Raw genomic sequence first — 16,467 nt, 5'->3', positions numbered from 1 at the left:
CTGGATTCTGTGAATTATGTGCCTTCATTTGAGATCTGCAAGGTGGACTCAGTGAGTGTTTCTACTAGCAAGCATGGTTGTGGAGACCAAGGTTCAGTGTTGAGGGTCTTCTAGCTTTCTGAGTATTAGAAAGGGTTAACTGGTGGTGGTCTCATTTCCTGTTTTTGACTATGGATTGTAGCCACAAGTATTTTTCTTCACCTAAATTTCCAGAAACCCCTAGATGAGTCTAGATACTATCCCCAGAGGCCCTGTCTAGAACCTACTTTAGTCTGTGTTGTATACATGTAATTTCCTGAATTAAATCCCTTCATGCCAATAATACCTGGAGTGGTTTTTACTTTATTCCCTGAACCCCAACTGATACAGCCACTCACCAAGAGAAAATGGTAAAAGATCTAGGAAATTAAAAGAGAAAAGGCATGGGCTGTAACTGCCTTCTAGCTAATGCTGGATTTAGAATATTTTATTGCTTTTAAGATCAACTTGATTCTCCAAGATATTAAACATATGTCATGTTAGGGTGAATCTTGTTTCTTTTTTCTTTTTAAATTTATTTATTTATTTTAATTGGAGGTTAATTACTTTATAATATTGTAGTGGTTTTTGCCATACACTGACATTAATCAGCCATAGGTGTACATGTGTTCCCCATCCTGAACCCCCCTCCTACCTCCCTCCTCCCCATCCCATCCCTCAGGGTCATCCAAGTGCACCGGCCCTGAGTGCCCTGTCTCATGCATTGAATCTGGACTGGCAATCTATTTCACATATGGTAATATACATGTTTCAATGCTATTCTCTCAAATCATCCTACCCTTGACTTCTCCCACAGAGTTCAAAAGTCTGTTACTTACATCTGTGTCTCTTTTGATGTCTTGCATATAGGGTCATTGTTTCCATCTTTCTAAATTCCATATATATGCGTTAATATACTGTATTGGTGTTTTTCTTTCTGACTTACTTCACTCTGTATAATAGGCTGCAGTTTCATCCACCTCATTAGAACTGATTCAAATGCATTCTTTTTAATGGCTGAGTAACATTCCACTGTGTATATGTACCACAGCTTTCTTATCCATTCGTCTGCTGATGAACATCTAGGTTGCTTCCATAAAAATATGGAACGCTTTATGAATTTGCATGTCATTCTTATGCAGGTGCCATGCTAATCTTTTATTGTTCCAAGTTTAGTATATGTGCTGCTGAAGTGAGCACTTGTTTTTCTAAATCTCTAAAAGAGAGTGGAAATGGGTATGTACATTATCTGACTTAATCAGGAAATGAAGGGAATAAAAACAAAAATGTGAAGAATCATTATTCTATGAGAGAATGTCATATTTCATGGACTGTCTTCATTAAATCATAGTGATTAATAGGAAAACATGCTACCAGTCTATAGAACATGGAAATAATGTGTTGTTTTTACCTCCCAGTGTCCCTTTTTTAGGTGAAAGAAACTGCTGTTTCCTTGGGGATCCTTTCTTCTAATTCAGTCCCTGATGTTAGGTGTGTGTATGTACCACCTCTCCACACCTACTCCCATTTTCCCAGGCTGGAATCATGGCCCCTGCCTGGCAAATCAGGGTCAATCCCTTGGTGTTTTTCTGAAGCAACGAGAGGTGCTCATTACGGAGATTTTCCCCATTGGAAACTAAAGCCTGCTGCTACTCTGTCCATTTCTGAAATAGGAAAGGAGTCAGCTTTGTGAAGTTTATAAAGTGTCACAAGAAGCCCCAACACCAAGAAAAGCAGAGCTGAAACATGGCGAGGAAGAAAGAGGGAGAGCAGAGCAGGACACACTGATGTTTTGGGTGTACCACTTGAAAAGTTTTTCAGTGACTTCAGAAAACAATGGTCTTTTACTTAAGGAAGTTTGAACTGGGTTTTCTGTACTTGAGTTGGCAAGAGTGCTGCTTTGAGGCATAGAAGGAACATACCTCAACATAATAAAAGCCATGTATGATAAACCCACAGCAAACATCCTCAATGGTGAAAAACAGAAAGCATTTTCCCTAAAGTCAGGAACAAGACAAGGGTGCCCACGCTCAACACTACTATTCAACATAGTTTTGGAAGTTTTAGCCACAGAAATCAGAGAAGAAAAACAAAAGGAATCCAGACTGGAAGAAGTAAAACTCACTTTGCAGATGACATGATCCTCTACACAGAAAACCCTAAAGACATCACCAGAAAATTACTAGAGCCAATCAATGAATATGTAAAGTTGCAGGATATAAAATTAATACACAGAAATTCCTTGCATTCCTATACACTAACAATGAGAAAACAGAGAAATTAAGGAAACAATCCCATTTACCATTGTGATGAAAAGAATAAAATACGTAGGAATAAATCTACCTAAAGAAACAAAAGACCTATATATAGAAAACTATAAAAACTATAAAACACTGATGAAAGAAATCAAAGATGACACAAATAGATGGAGAAATATACCATGTTCATGGATCGGAAGAATCAATATAGTGAAAATGAGTATACTGACCCAAAGCAATCTATAGATTCAATGCAATCTCTATCAAGCTACCAATGGTATTTTTTGGAGAACTAGAACAAATAATTTCACAATTTGTATGGAAATACAAAAAACCTCAAATAGCCAAAGCAATCTTGAGAAAGAAGAATGGAACTGGAAGAATCAACCTGCCTGACTTCAGACTATACTACAAAGCTACAGTCATCCAGACAGTATGGTACTGGCACAAAGACAGAAACATAGACCAATGGAACAAAATAGAAAGCCCAGAGGTAAATCCGTGCACCTATGGACACCTTGTCTTTGACAAAGGAGGCAAGAATATTCAATGGAGAAAAGACAATCTCTTTAACAAGTGATGCTGGGAAAACTGGTCAATCACTTGCAAAAGAATGAAACTAGAACACTTTCTAACACCATACACAAAATTAAACTCAAACTGGATTACAGATCTAAATATAAGACCAGAAACTATAATACTCCTAGAGGAAAACATAGGCAAAACACTCTCTGACATAAATCACAGCAGGATCCTCTATGACCCACATCCTAGAGTAATGGAAATAAAAGCAAAAATAAACAAATGGGACCTAATTAAACTTAAAAGCTTTTGCACAACAAAGGAAACTATAAGCAAGGTGAAAAGACAGCCTTCAGAATGGGAGAAAATAATAGCAAATGAAGCAACTGACAAAGAATTAATCTCAAAAATATACAAGCAACTCCTGAAGCTCAATTCCAGAAAAATAAATGACCCAATCAAAAAATGGGCCAAAGAACTAAACAGACATTTCTCCAAAGAAGACATACAGATGGCTAACAGATACATGAAAAGATGCTCAGCATCACTCATGATCAGAGAAATGCAAATCAAAACTACAATGAGGTACCATCTCACGCTGGTCAGAATGGCTGCTATCAAAATGTCTAGAAACAATGAATGCTGGAGAGGGTGCAGAGAAAAGGGAACTCTCTTACACTGTTGGTAGGAATGCAAACTAGTACAGCCACTATGGAGAACAGTGTGGAGATTCCTTACAAAACTGGAAATAGAACTGCAATGCGACCCAGCAGTCCCACTGCTGGGCATACACACCGAGGAAACCAGAATTGAAAGAGACACATGCACCCCAATGTTCATTGTGGCACTGTTTACAATAGCTAGGACATGGAAGTAACCTAGAGGTCCATCGGCAGATGAATGGATAAGAAAGCTGTGGTACATATACACAATGGAATATTACTCAGCTATTAAAAAGAATGCATGTGAATCAGTTCTAATGAGGTGGATGAAACTGCAGCCTATTATACAGAGTGAAGTAAGTCAGAAAGAAAAACACCAATACAGTATATTAACGCATATATATGGAATTTAGAAAGATGGAAACAATGACCCTATATGCAAGACAGCAAAAGAGACACAGATGTAAAGAACAGACTTTTGGACTCTGGGAGAAGGCGAGGATGGGATGATTTGAGAGAATAGCATTGAAACATGTATATTACCATATGTGAAACAGATTGTCAGTCTAGGTTCAATGCATGAGACAGGGCACTCAGGGCCAGTGCATTGGGCCAACCCAGAAGGATGGGAATGGGGGGGGGGCGAGTAGGGGAGGGTTCAAGATGGGGGACACGTACCCCCATGGCTGATTCATGTCAATGTATGGCAAAAGCCAGCACAATATTGTAAAGTAATTAGCATCCAAGTTAAATTGATTAAACAAACAGAAAACAGCCTTAGCCAACTTACAAAACAAAAAAATAGTCCTGCTTTGTTGTTGTTCTTCAGTCGCTTAGTCATGTCCAACTCCTTGTGACCTGAAGGACTGCAGCAAGCCAGGCTTCCCTGTCCTTCACCATCTCCTGGAGCTTGCTCAAACTCACATCCATTGAATCAGTGATGCTATCTAACCATCTCATCCTCTGCTGATCCCTTATCCTTTTGCCTTCAATCTTTACCAGCATCAGGGTCTTTTTCAAAGAGTCGGCTCTTTGCATCAGGTCGTCAAAGTATTGAATCTTGAGCTTCAGCATTGATCCTTCCAATGAATATTCACAGTTGATTTCCTTTAGGAGTGACTAGTTTGATCTCCTTGCTGTCCAAGAGACTCTCAAGAGTCTTCTCCAGCACTACACCTTGAAAGCATCACTTCTTTGGTGCTCAGTCTTCTTTACAGTCCAGTTCTCAAATCTGTACATAACTACTGGAAAAACCATCACTTTGACTATATGGACCTTTGTCGGCAAAGTGATGACTCTGCTTTGTAATACACTGTCTAGGTTTGTTATAGCTTTTCTTCCAAGGAGCAAGCATCTCCTAATTTCATGGCTGCAGTCACTGCAGTGATTTTTAGAGCCCAAGAAGATAAAAGTCTGTCACTGTTTGAATCCATCAACCTAAGTAAATAAGTATAATTATATAAATATATATTTTATATAATAATAATATATAACATATATTATATAAATATATAAATAAGTAAATAAGTATAATGGAATAAGTAAAATCCATCAACCCTAACACATCTCTAGAAGGATTACAAAAGACATGTGGTTATTCAGATTTCCTTTCCTTAGATGGTTTATCCAATGAATTTCTCCCACCTTTCCCTTTAATTTCAAGCATACTTTACCTCCTACTTCACATACACAAATACGCAAATTATTACAGAAGGATTTTCTCAATTTCCTGCCGAGATTTGAGCCCTAGTCTAATTTAACACATGTTCTCTTAACTAGGCTAACAGCTTCAACATTGTCTAAAAAAATAACCATTTCGTTGGTTAGTGCCTATCCCATAGAAAGTGCTCAGTAAGATCATCACTAAGAGTGAGCAACTTAGCCAAGGTGACGCATCTAGAAAGTGACAGAGCCTTGATTCTGGCCCAGGTCTGCCCACATCAATTTCACACATTTCTTTTACAAAATGATAACACATCCTGATCAGAGAAGTGTCCTTCCTCCCATGTATGGGAGGAGAACTCTTCCAGTCCTCCAGGACCCTATTCCGGCACTTAACCTCTCCCTCTTCTTTATATCCATCTTGCCTCATAAGTTCCTCACACCCAGCATTTAGACATACTCAAGACTTTCCCATTGTAAAACCTATAAATAAACCAACTCCACAGTGGTCCTTTCCAATGACTGTATTTATTCAGTTATCATCTCTACTTCCTCATCACTGTTCTCATGAAGTCCCTTGTTCCAAAGCCACAACCCACCTTTTGGCTATTAAGTCTAAAGCATACTTCTCAGTTCTCATTTTACTTGACTGCTGGAGAATATTTAATGATAGCCAACGCCTCTTCAATTTTGAAAGTGCTTTTTTCTTGGCTTCTACTATTGTCATCTCAAATATTTCTGCTGTGAGGGATTCTCTCTGGCCTCCAACACTGTTCCCAGGTGATCTCAACAATCCCAATTACCAGTAGAATTAGAGACAGTGGATTATCTCCCAACAGTCCTAGTAAGAATTTTAAAAGATTGTCAATGACAGTGTTTTCTTAGACTTTGAAAATTTTATCTTAAGAGCTTGTAGATACCTTTAGACAGATTTTAATCATCTTATTCCTTGTGCATATAATAGGAATATGTAAGTGAAATAAATTGGTTAAGATTCTCCAAGAACTTTTTCTTTATATTTTGAATCTTTCAAATTAACATTTAATTCAGAATAATATGCCTGCCAAAAAGTATTGTGATGCAGCATTTCTGAAGAGAGCGCTCCACTGTTCAGGATTCTCTTCCAGACAGTGGATACCCAGTCTTCAAGTTCTGATGATCAAACATCAGCAGGGTCAATACCCGTACTGATAGGAATTGAGGACCCAGTTGATTTATGAAGTGTTAAAATGTGAAAGAAACAAAAAAGTATCAATGAAATATGGCAACTCATGTTGTTCTGAAGAGGACATGAGCTTTTTACTCAATCTTCAGTTACAGGTTCCTGACAGACAGTGGGGGCACCCCCTCAGGCGGAACAAATGGAGAAGAACCTTTCCATGAAGCCTTTCAGTTGGACTCCTGAGGGTGGGGGAGGCGTCTGGGTGGACTGGAAAGTGCCAGGAAGCCAAAGACTAGCACTTCAGGCTAAATGCTGTGCGTGGCCTGTGGTTATTTGCAAACTGAGGTGATGACTGCAGTCAGCTCTGTGCTTTGAAAGAATCTTTAACAATCATAATCCAAAATCTCACCTAAAGACTTTCTTGGTGAGTTATGAATGAATGAAGGCCAACAAGCTTAGGGGCTTTGTGTCTTGCAGGAGGGAGGATTGGGTTTTTTGAGGCTCATGGTGGGAGGAGTCACATCTTTTTTCATTTTAGGGCCTCTGAAGGTCCTAATCTCAGAGTGACCTTTGCTGACCTCTGTAAAGTAGCCTCCATGCAACACACACACACACACACACACACACACAGTGGTCTGTTCTATTATTGTTATAGCTTGTAGCACTCTCTGAAATAATCATATACATTTATTCTCTGTCTTTAGCCCTTGGAATGGAAGTCCTGTAAGAGCTGGGACCTGGATGCCTTGTTCAGAGATGTACGCCCAGAACCTAAAATTGTGCCTGCTCAGCACACAGGATGTCTAAGGAAACATTTACAGAATGAGTGAACCCCAGAAGTAGGTACCTAGAAAACTCAGAAGAAATGAAATGAAATAAATAAAGGGAAATTGATGGTGAAACTAGAAATTTGGAGCTTCCCACTCCAACAAAATTTTAAAGAGGACAACTTGAACTGTGCTGATGGCATCCATAATCCAGACATCTGCAGACTTCTTGTCCCCAGAATTGGCTGAAATGGCAAATTCCAGAGTGTCCAGATCCAGAGACAGTGGACAGTGGACAATTCTCACTGTCCAGGTCTGTAAATTCTTAGGGGTTTTTTACCTCAGAGTCCCCTTCAGCCCAACCACTGCTTAGGCTCCTCAAGTGCAAATGCTGCTCCAATTCTTATGCAAAATTTACCCTTTTTACCAATTTGCACAAAGGCACAAAAGACCCAGTCTCAACAATATTTTTTTTTTTTTTCGGTGAACTTTACTGAGGGTTCAGGAAGCTCCCTCTTTTTGAAACAGCCTTTGCAATCACCACCTCCCCTCTCCCTGAGCACTGCAAAGTGGATTCCTCTTCTAGATTCCTGCAAGACTGCTCTGAGAGCCGTCCCTGGGAATCTCCCTCTCAACTCCAGCAGCTTATCAAATACCTCCTCCAGATGAATATAGGGTTTTCCCTGAAACAAGTCCTGGTGAGCAGGATGGCCTCCAAGTCGTGGCACAGGTAATTACTTGAATGATGGCCTTCCTTAAACACAGAAGGCAAATGTAGGTGGAATACAATGCACTGTTCAGAGCACAAGTTTCTAGGGTGTCTGATTCTGACTCACTGTCTTTGAGCTATTTATAATGGTAAATTGTAGTTAATACAATGTAATTCTTGCCTTATTCAGTTGCTATGCTGTGTCTGACTCTGTGACCTCATGGACTGTAGCATGCCAGGCTCCTCTGTCCTCCACTATCTCCCAGAGTTTGCTCAAATTCATGTCCATCGAGTCAATGACTGCATCTAACCATCTCATCCTCTGTCACCCTCTCCTCCTCCTGCCCTCAATCTTTTCCAGCAGCAGGGTCTTTTCCAATGAGTTGATTCTTCACATCAGGTGGCCAAAGTATTGGAGCTTCAGCTTCAGCATCAGTCCTTCCAATGAGTATTCAGGGTTGATTTCCTTTAGGATCTACTGGTTTGATTTCCCTGCTGTCCAAGAGATTCTTAAGGGTCTTCTCCAGCACCACAATTCAAAAGCAATAATATTTTGACACTCAGCCTTCTTCATGGTCCAACTCTCACATCTGTACATGACTCCTGGAAAAACCTATATTCTTGCCTATGTCCATGCAAATATGTTCTATCAGTTAGAAGTGGAGGGTTCCTGACTCCTAAGGGGAAAAGCCAGTTTTACAGCCCTTTACAAATTCATTTCTGTAATCCTATTTTTTTGCCTTCCCCTTGAACTGGTTGTAGTATCTTCTCTGAGTCTCTCATTTAATGAAAGTGTTAATTAAAATTTCAGTGTGTTCATTTTATTTTTTCAGTTTCATTGAGATACAATTGATAAAATCATAGGATATTAAAAGTACTACACAGCACAACAGAGATGTATTCATTTCATAGCTGCATGAAAGTCATGATTTTCTCTCTTTTGTAAGTTACCTTTGTAAAGCAGTAGTCAGGGTTCTGGGGCAGGAAATGGTAGCGCACTCAAAGGGGAAACTGAAGAGTGTTTTCAGGGACTATTTATAGAGGTGTGGGCAGAGTAGCGATGGAGGTAGTGAAGCACCCCAATCAACAGGAGAGGGAAACTGGGCCACCTCTAGGGCTCCCTGGGCACAGGAAGGGAGCTGTGCCATACTTAAAAGGGATACAAGTCATGGCCCAGCAGGAAGGAGCAGGAGAATGAATGATCACTTTTCTCTCCTCTTGTCCTCTGAGCCCCATGAAGCCACAGGATAAAGGACACAGGGTGGCATAGTTCAGCTTTTTTCCTATTGCTTTCTCCATGATTTTCAGTCAAATCAACCCAGCAATAATCACAAAATCTCTGTGAATTTAGAGAATCCAGCCCAAGTCTGCTATAAAGAATTTTTTTAGAGGGCCTTAAATTACAATTATACTTCATATGTACATGCTGCTGCTGCTAAGTCGCTTCAGTCGTGTCCAACTCTGTGCGACCCCATAGATGGCAGCCTACCAGGCTCCTCCATCCCTGGGATTCTCCAGGCAAGAACACTGGAGTGGGTTGCCATTTCCTTCTCCATTACCTTGTCCATTATGTACATAGTTAAATAATATAGCCCTTTGGTAAAAATTCATGAAAGACATACCACCCTTTGATCACTTTCTACCTTTGAATACATATCTTATGTATTCATATCACTTCATTCATATCACTCATATCGCTTCCTCTAGAATATTTTTACCATAGTCTTAATAACCATCAAGTTAACAGATACCTGAAAAATCTAACATTCTTTCCAGTTTCTGGATCCTCAGCCTTTGACCAAGAAGTGAAAAGCTGATGCAATTTTGCATCTGTTTTTATATACTCATTCTCTATAAGTTGGGTGGAAGCTTGGTGAATATATTTTGTAGAAAAGAAAACTTGGATTGGTTTCTGGGTGAACAAACCTTGACATAATAAATCCAAACTTTCTGCCTGGCTTTTGTGCTTTCACACAAGTTAATGTTCAGTTGAGCACCTCAACATGCTCGGGTGGAAAGCAGCAGAGTTGCAAATCTTTGCTGAGGAAGCCGATTATAGTGTGTATGATAGTGTGAGGAGAATTCAGAGCTCAGGGAGTAATCTGGAAGGAAGGGGAGAAGGAGAAATGCCACATGACTGGAGGCTTCAGCAGAGCTGCGGAACAGTTGAGGACTATTTTAAGGATGGCTAATGTTCAGTTGTAAACTTTTACCAAACCTTTGGTAAAGTTGGCTTCATGAAAAATGTATGTGAGTGCTTCTGATTAAACCCTAATAAGGAAATATTTTTTTTAAAAAAACAGTAGTAATGGTTAAAAAAAAGAAAAGATGGAATCTGAGTGTTTAGTATATCTTGGGCATTGTGCTAACACAGATGGCTACACTATCTATTCACAGTCACCCCCAATGAGACAGCCAGTATCCCCCCTTTTTGGGGAAGGAGGCTGATGCTCAGAGAGATAGTTCACTCGAGGTCACATAACCAGTACATTGCGGGGAGCCAGCCTGACTGCTCAGGCTCCTTCTTGGCTCTGAGAGAGATCAAGAGGTCCCTCTCTGTCCCGCCACCCCTGATTTATTAAAGCACAGGTTGGCCTTTCTCACCTCCCTCAAGGAAATTGCTGTAGCGATCTTTCACCTGTTTTCCTGTTGCTGATAAACTCGTCATGATTGAAGCCTGTTATCTATCTAGTTAATGTTCTATTGATCTTAATCATGTTGGGCGCTAGGGTGATGCTTTACTGATCTTAAGTGGAGGAATTTAAAACATCTGTGCCTGTAGCTCTGCACATATGCAAACCTTTAATCTATTAGTAACTCCTGTTAGCATATATATAGGTGTGGTATTCTTCAATAAAGTTGGCAGAGTCAGACGCAAGCTGACTCTGTCCCTCTCAACCCCATCTTTCTAAGTCTTTCTGAGTCTTATTTTTCTTAGGTACTCTGGTAATTGCATTCTCGACCAGTTCGTTTGCCGGCAGGCTCCGGCAGTACATGAAAGAGGATCTGACACCAGAATCCAGGCTGTGTTCATAGTACCACACTGCTTTGCAATCATCCTCCCCACAGCCTCCTTAAAAAGCTGTCCTTTAGTCTCTGTCATTGACAAGAACCCCCTCCTCCTCTAAGGTCGCCCATTTCACAGTCAAAGGGCTGTAACCAAAGTTTTTCCACATGTGGGTGAGATTTGTCTCCCTACAGTTTCTATCCCTAAGTCTTCCATCTGCTGTTTGGGTCACTCAGAGCAAACATAATCCTTATTTTATGGAGCAGGCTGTCTAATATTTGAAGATATGTGTGAAACTTCGACGATGGTGGACTTTACATAATGTGCTTTCAACAAATATTCATAGAGTAGATGAAGGAAGGCCACATTTGGAGGGTACAGAGTATGGCTGCTAGGACAGCAAATATATAAACAAGATTTGATTACTTTCTCTGCTGCTGCTGCTGCTGAGTCACTTCAGTCATGTCCGACTCTATGCGACCCCATAGACGGCAGCCCACCAGGCTCCCCTGTCCCTGGGATTCTCCAGGCAAGACACTGGAGTGGGTTGCCATTTCCTTCTCCAATGCATGAAAGTGAAAAGTGAAAGTGAAGTTGCTCAGTCATGTCTGACTCTTAGCGACCCCATGGACTGCAGCCTACCAGGTTTCTCTTTCCATGGGATTTTCCATGCAAGAGTACTGGAGTGGGGTGCCATTGCCTTCTCCGACTTTTTCTACCTATCTCATAGTCTTATGTACATACTGCTTCCTCTAAGAAATTTTTACCAAAATGGTAACAACAACCAGGTTAACAGGTATCTGAAAGAATTCTTAGATGCACCACTTTTGGAAAATATGTTTACGTGCTGCTTCTACCCGAACCCTTAACTACCTACACCTGTAAAGGTGGTCAGTGTTCTCCGTCAAGCCAAACCTGTGGGACTAATGAAACTGAGGGCAGTCATCAATTTGATCCCTTAAACTATAACTTTTGCTTAATCAGCAGTCTCAGTAACTTCACAGATCAAACTTGCTTTAACTGTTCCTGCACACTGCATGCCCTTTGTCAGGCAGCTTAGACAATCTTATGACTCCTTTAGCTGCCCTCTAGAGGCAGTACATCTGATGGATGGGTCACTATAGTAATGGTTTCAAAAGTTGTTTTTCAGGAACATGGTGCTAGTCTTGCCCAGTTCAGATCAGCTGAAACCACCAACCATTCAGCTGGGCCTGCTAGAGTGCTGGATGGAGAACCTCTTGACATCAGAAGGCCAAACACTCCACCCTCAGATGATACCACCCTGCCATTTTCTTCACCTTTTTCTTCTCCATTCACCTTTCCCCAGGCCTCAGGTCACCCAAAATCTTTGTCCCCAAGCTCTTAGCCTTAGGGAAGGTGAATTTAAGATTTGGTCTCCCTTCTCCTCTCTTGGCTGTCTCTTGACAGCAAACCTTGGCATCTCAGAGTGTGGCGTGCTGCACATTGGGCAAATGAATGTAGTTTAGTAACACTAATACACCCTAAAAAGACATTCATCTCATTCTTTACACATATACTTTTATACAACCCAAGACCAGACCATATGGAGAATAGAATTGTTATTCTAGACCAATAACTGCTGTAAATATTAATGTATATACATACACACATATATAAAATCTTAAATTGTATAATATATAAAATTTATAAAATTAAACTACATACCCAAGGAAAAGTAATTTTGTTGGCATCTAAGACATAACAAACCACTGGGATTAGATATATGGAGAAGAAGCAGTGACAAGAAGGGACGGTAGTGATTTTCACAGTAGACAGCCTTTGTAGCTCTGAGGGATTAAATCGAAATTTAAAATTCTCTAGTCTTATATTCACTATTTGGGAACTGCAAAGGTTGGAGCAATCAACTGTGACGCTAAGACAGTTAAAGAGAAGGGCAGTTGGAGTTGTGGGAGCCTTTATATACACTGCTGCCCAGGCCGAGAATGCCAGTAGATAAAAGCTTCAAGTTGAGCCTCCAATTCTCTTCTCTTGGGATGGGAGTCGTTGCACTATTATTTAGGGCCACATTCTATAGTGATCACCATGTGTACTTACGTACCACTGTTTGGCAAAGGCCTGCTCCGAAAATTTTGGGGGTCTCATTTTGCTCCTCTGTAAAATATGGGCTTGTTTTTTGGAGCGTTTCTGGAACATGCTCTAAGCAAGACACTGTGGTGCCTGGAAGCGGATGTCGATCCTGTGCTAGAGCTTTTCGGCGGAGGACAGGAAACCTGAGGAAGCAGGAAAGTGGGATTTGTTTCCAAAGGGCTTGTGACCGGGCGCGCCACACCACGACAAGCTCGTAGCTGCCCGCCCTCCACGCGAAAGCCTGCCCTCCTGCTCGGGCCCCGCCCCGCGGCGCGGGGGGGCGGGACTTTGACTCGGGGGCGGCCCGCACGCGATCCCCGCCTCTCTCTCCGCCTCCTTCCCCTCCCCGGGCTCCGCCCAGCGGGCTCCGGCAAGGGGGGCGGTGGCCGCGGCGGTGACAGCCGCTCCCCGCCCCCGAGGCCGCCACGTCCCTCACGTACCACCCGGCCGAGCGGCGGAGCGGCGACCTGGCGCCCGGGGCTCCGGCTGCTCCGGCGCGGCTCGGCATGAGGCTAGCGCGGCTGCTTCGCGGAGCCACCTCGGCCGGCCCGGGCTCCGGGCTGCGCGCCGCCGGCCCTAGCGTCAGCCGCAGCCTCACCTCGGACTCGGGCTCCGGCCCGGCGCCCGAACGCGGCATTCCCGGCCAAGTGGACTTCTATGCGCGCTTCTCGCCATCCCCGCTCTCCATGAAGCAGTTCCTGGACTTCGGTGAGTGGGGCCCGGGCTTCGGGCCTTCTTGCGCAACCCCAGCCGGGAGCTGCGGCCGCTAACCCGGGCCGGGCCCGGCCCGCGCGGATGCCCTCCCGTCTTCGGCGCGCCCCCTTCCTCAACGTCTCTCCTCCGGGGCTTCGGACGCCTCCTCCGTCCCTCGCGGACGGATCCCTCTGCTCAGGTGCAGGCGTCCGCGCCCTCGAGAGATAACTGGGAGAGTGTGCCTTTTCCCCGTGTATTGTTGAAAAACAAGCCTGGGGCCCGAGCCGCTTTTCAGCGCACGTGTGCACCTCCGCGCTCGCAGCCAGGCCCTTTCGGAAGAGCCCAGCCCGAGTGAGAGGCGAGTGTGCTGACACCTCCGGGAGTCGAGTTCAGATTCTGCAGAGTGCAGATAAATGCTCTGTTTTGCATATGATGATTACATAAAAGTGGTGTGCTGATAGGGAAAGCAGGTCCTGACTGGCCCGGTGTTTCATAGAATGTTTTCCTTGCCATTGGCTTAAGTGTTTCCACCAGCCGTACAATTCATTCCGTCAACAACAGTCCTCAGCACGTGTAAAGTGCATGGGTACAGTATGCTGTGGGGTTTGTTTACCAAAGTGACTTTCCACTTTCCTCTTTCTCAGATGAGTGCTTCCTGGTTTTCTCTAGAAAAGATGCAAAGGAATTGCAAAGTCAGGCATTTAACTTTGACTTATAGCGGGGCGCTAAGGTGAATGGGAAAACTAATCAAGTCAAAATTTCGAAGAGACAAGAGTTATCTTCTGCATTGTGAGTGTGGTTTGGTCACCAACGGATCACAAGTGGCTTGAAAGATAGCAGGGTAGTTAGCCACTTAAACTTGTGGTTGTTACAGTGTCGATTTTGTTTGGCTCAAAGCTCTTGGTTTTTGTTTTTACCTTAAAATGACTAGTGTTATTAAGAGGGTGAATTTGACCTCTTTCCGAAGTATGCCATTAAACTTCCACAAGAAAATGTTTTCTTTTAACACGATTATTCCTATTGACAATCTAGTTTTTGCTATGCTTGTCTCTTGCTAAAAGAGCAAATCAGTGAGTTTAAAATTCATCACTGAAGTAACATGACTTTTTAGTTTACTTTTAAGTGGAACCGCTTGCCAAACGCGATTCTACAGCTGTTCTGCTTAGCATCTTGAGTAGGAATGGAGGAAGGAGCAGATTGCTTTCCAGGAATCAGACAATTGAATAGAACCTACTGGGGGAGAAGCTTGAAGATGATCACCGAGCAGGCATTGGCAGCTTTTGCTTTCTGTTGTCCGGAAGACTCCTCTTCATTTACTCTTCGCTTATGGCAATTAGTATAGTGGTTCTACCTGGACTCAATGAATCTTCTCATGAACATGTCAAAACTTCCACTGTTTCTTAGACAGGTTTTTCTCATAAACCTAGAGTTGGAAACAAGTTTTTAAAATGATAGCAGCAACAGGTTATATAGGATAGGCTTTTTACAGGTCCTACGTTAATCAGACTGCCTTGCCCTAGGTTGCCTTAGTTCTAAGATGGGAGTTGTGAATAACGGAGACAGGAAAATAACCTCACTGATTCTCTACAGTGTGGATGGAAGGTGGTTCAGGATGTCACACAGCCCTAGAGACGGGACTGTCTTGTCCCATGCTCCTCTTCTTGCCTTGTCATTATGGTGATGCTATCACTTGTCAAATAACTCTGTCTGCGTTTCTCTCTGCCTTGTGGCTTCCACTTACTGCTGTTCACACTGTATTTGGTTTCAGGATCTGTGAATGCTTGTGAAAAGACCTCATTTATGTTTCTGCGGCAAGAGCTGCCTGTGAGATTGGCAAATATAATGAAAGAAATAAGTCTTCTTCCAGATAATCTTCTCAGGACACCATCAGTTCAGTTGGTACAGAGCTGGTAAGATTCACTGTTCTTGCGTTTGCAGTTTGAGTGGAGTTGTAGACTTTACCCAAAGTTAAAGCAAATACTTCTTTACTCTTCAATGGTGTCTCAAGGTAGTAGCAGCATTCCTCTCCTCTGTTTGGGTGTGTCTGGCCCGGTCACCTGAATCCTGGACTGTACTACTTTTTGGTTTTAAAAAAAAGATCAGAAATGCACAGAAATACAGACACTATACTTGAGATTTGTGTTATTAAATCTCCAAGGATGTTATTTCATAATGTATTAAAAATATCTACCATAAGTTGATGGCTAGAGATTTACATACTTTACCTTTAATCCCTTCAATAACCCTGCCCAGTAGGCATCCATTTTACAGATGAAGAAATGGACGTACCTACAGATTAAGTCCTTTGCCTAAGGCAAAAACATTCATAGTAGAGCTGGGATTCAAACTCAGATTTGCTTGTTTCTACTGCTGTATGCTGAAGTCAGATAATAAAATGCCTTAAAGGGTGTAAATATTTTTATAAACTGAATTTATTGTATTGAAGTATATCTTAATAAATCACAAAAGTTAAAATATTTATTCTACCATTTAAAAACAATTAGAAGTTACTAGAATTGTGTAGAAACTATGATCTCCCTTCTAAAAAATGACAGTGGAATTATTAAGGGTGTGCATGCATATGTGGCCACCTGTATACAGCCTTTCTTGTTAATGTTATTAAAAGTGTTATTCTGTTAACCACTATACATTCCAAACAAAAGAGTTTGCCAGAGTTCAGTCTTAAATGGAAAAATTTAGTTGCAAGGCATTTCCCAATTATGATTTATGGAGATCCTAGCTTTCCTGTTGTAAGCATTATAATTATGGGAGAAGCTGATATAATGTCAACTTTTTAAAATAAGTGAAAGAAATATGACTACTCCATAATTGATAATCAGAGACTCTCCAGTCGAAAAATGGAATAGTTAGAAATGTGATTTAAGTAAGAGGCATTTG

General features: G+C 42.0%; 1 protein-coding gene, 1 long non-coding RNA gene and 1 other non-coding gene across 4 annotated transcripts in view; 1 reads left to right on the top strand and 2 right to left on the bottom strand.

Annotated features, from left to right (window-relative positions):
* Positions 1 to 946: 946 nt before the first annotated feature.
* LOC139038041 (uncharacterized) lies at positions 947 to 13,562 on the bottom strand. Its single transcript, XR_011490954.1, has 3 exons — positions 13,475 to 13,562; positions 12,848 to 13,019; positions 947 to 4,897 (listed from the first exon to the last, which is right to left on the bottom strand). It is a non-coding gene; the product is annotated as an uncharacterized lncRNA (long non-coding RNA).
* On the bottom strand, positions 1,116 to 1,218 carry LOC139038094 (U6 spliceosomal RNA). The gene has a single exon (XR_011491041.1). It is a non-coding gene; the product is annotated as a U6 spliceosomal RNA (small nuclear RNA).
* Positions 13,237 to 16,467, top strand: part of PDK1 (pyruvate dehydrogenase kinase 1) — a 43,528-nt gene continuing 40,297 nt past the window's right edge. The window contains exons 1-2 of one of the 2 annotated variants that reach the window (XM_070476017.1): positions 13,237 to 13,584; positions 15,338 to 15,479. In XM_070476017.1, coding sequence (XP_070332118.1) covers positions 13,383 to 13,584; positions 15,338 to 15,479 — 344 coding nt within the window. In that variant the 5' untranslated portion in view covers positions 13,237 to 13,382. The remainder of the gene's footprint in view (positions 13,585 to 15,337; positions 15,480 to 16,467) is intronic. The other variant, XM_020896343.2, reaches the window with a different exon arrangement.

The sequence above is a fragment of the Odocoileus virginianus genome, chromosome 13 (genome assembly GCF_023699985.2).
Source record: "Odocoileus virginianus isolate 20LAN1187 ecotype Illinois chromosome 13, Ovbor_1.2, whole genome shotgun sequence".
NCBI classification, from domain to species: domain Eukaryota; kingdom Metazoa; phylum Chordata; class Mammalia; order Artiodactyla; family Cervidae; genus Odocoileus; species Odocoileus virginianus.
Note: the sequence above shows the minus strand (reverse complement) of the source record. Positions and strands in the feature narration are given on the sequence as shown.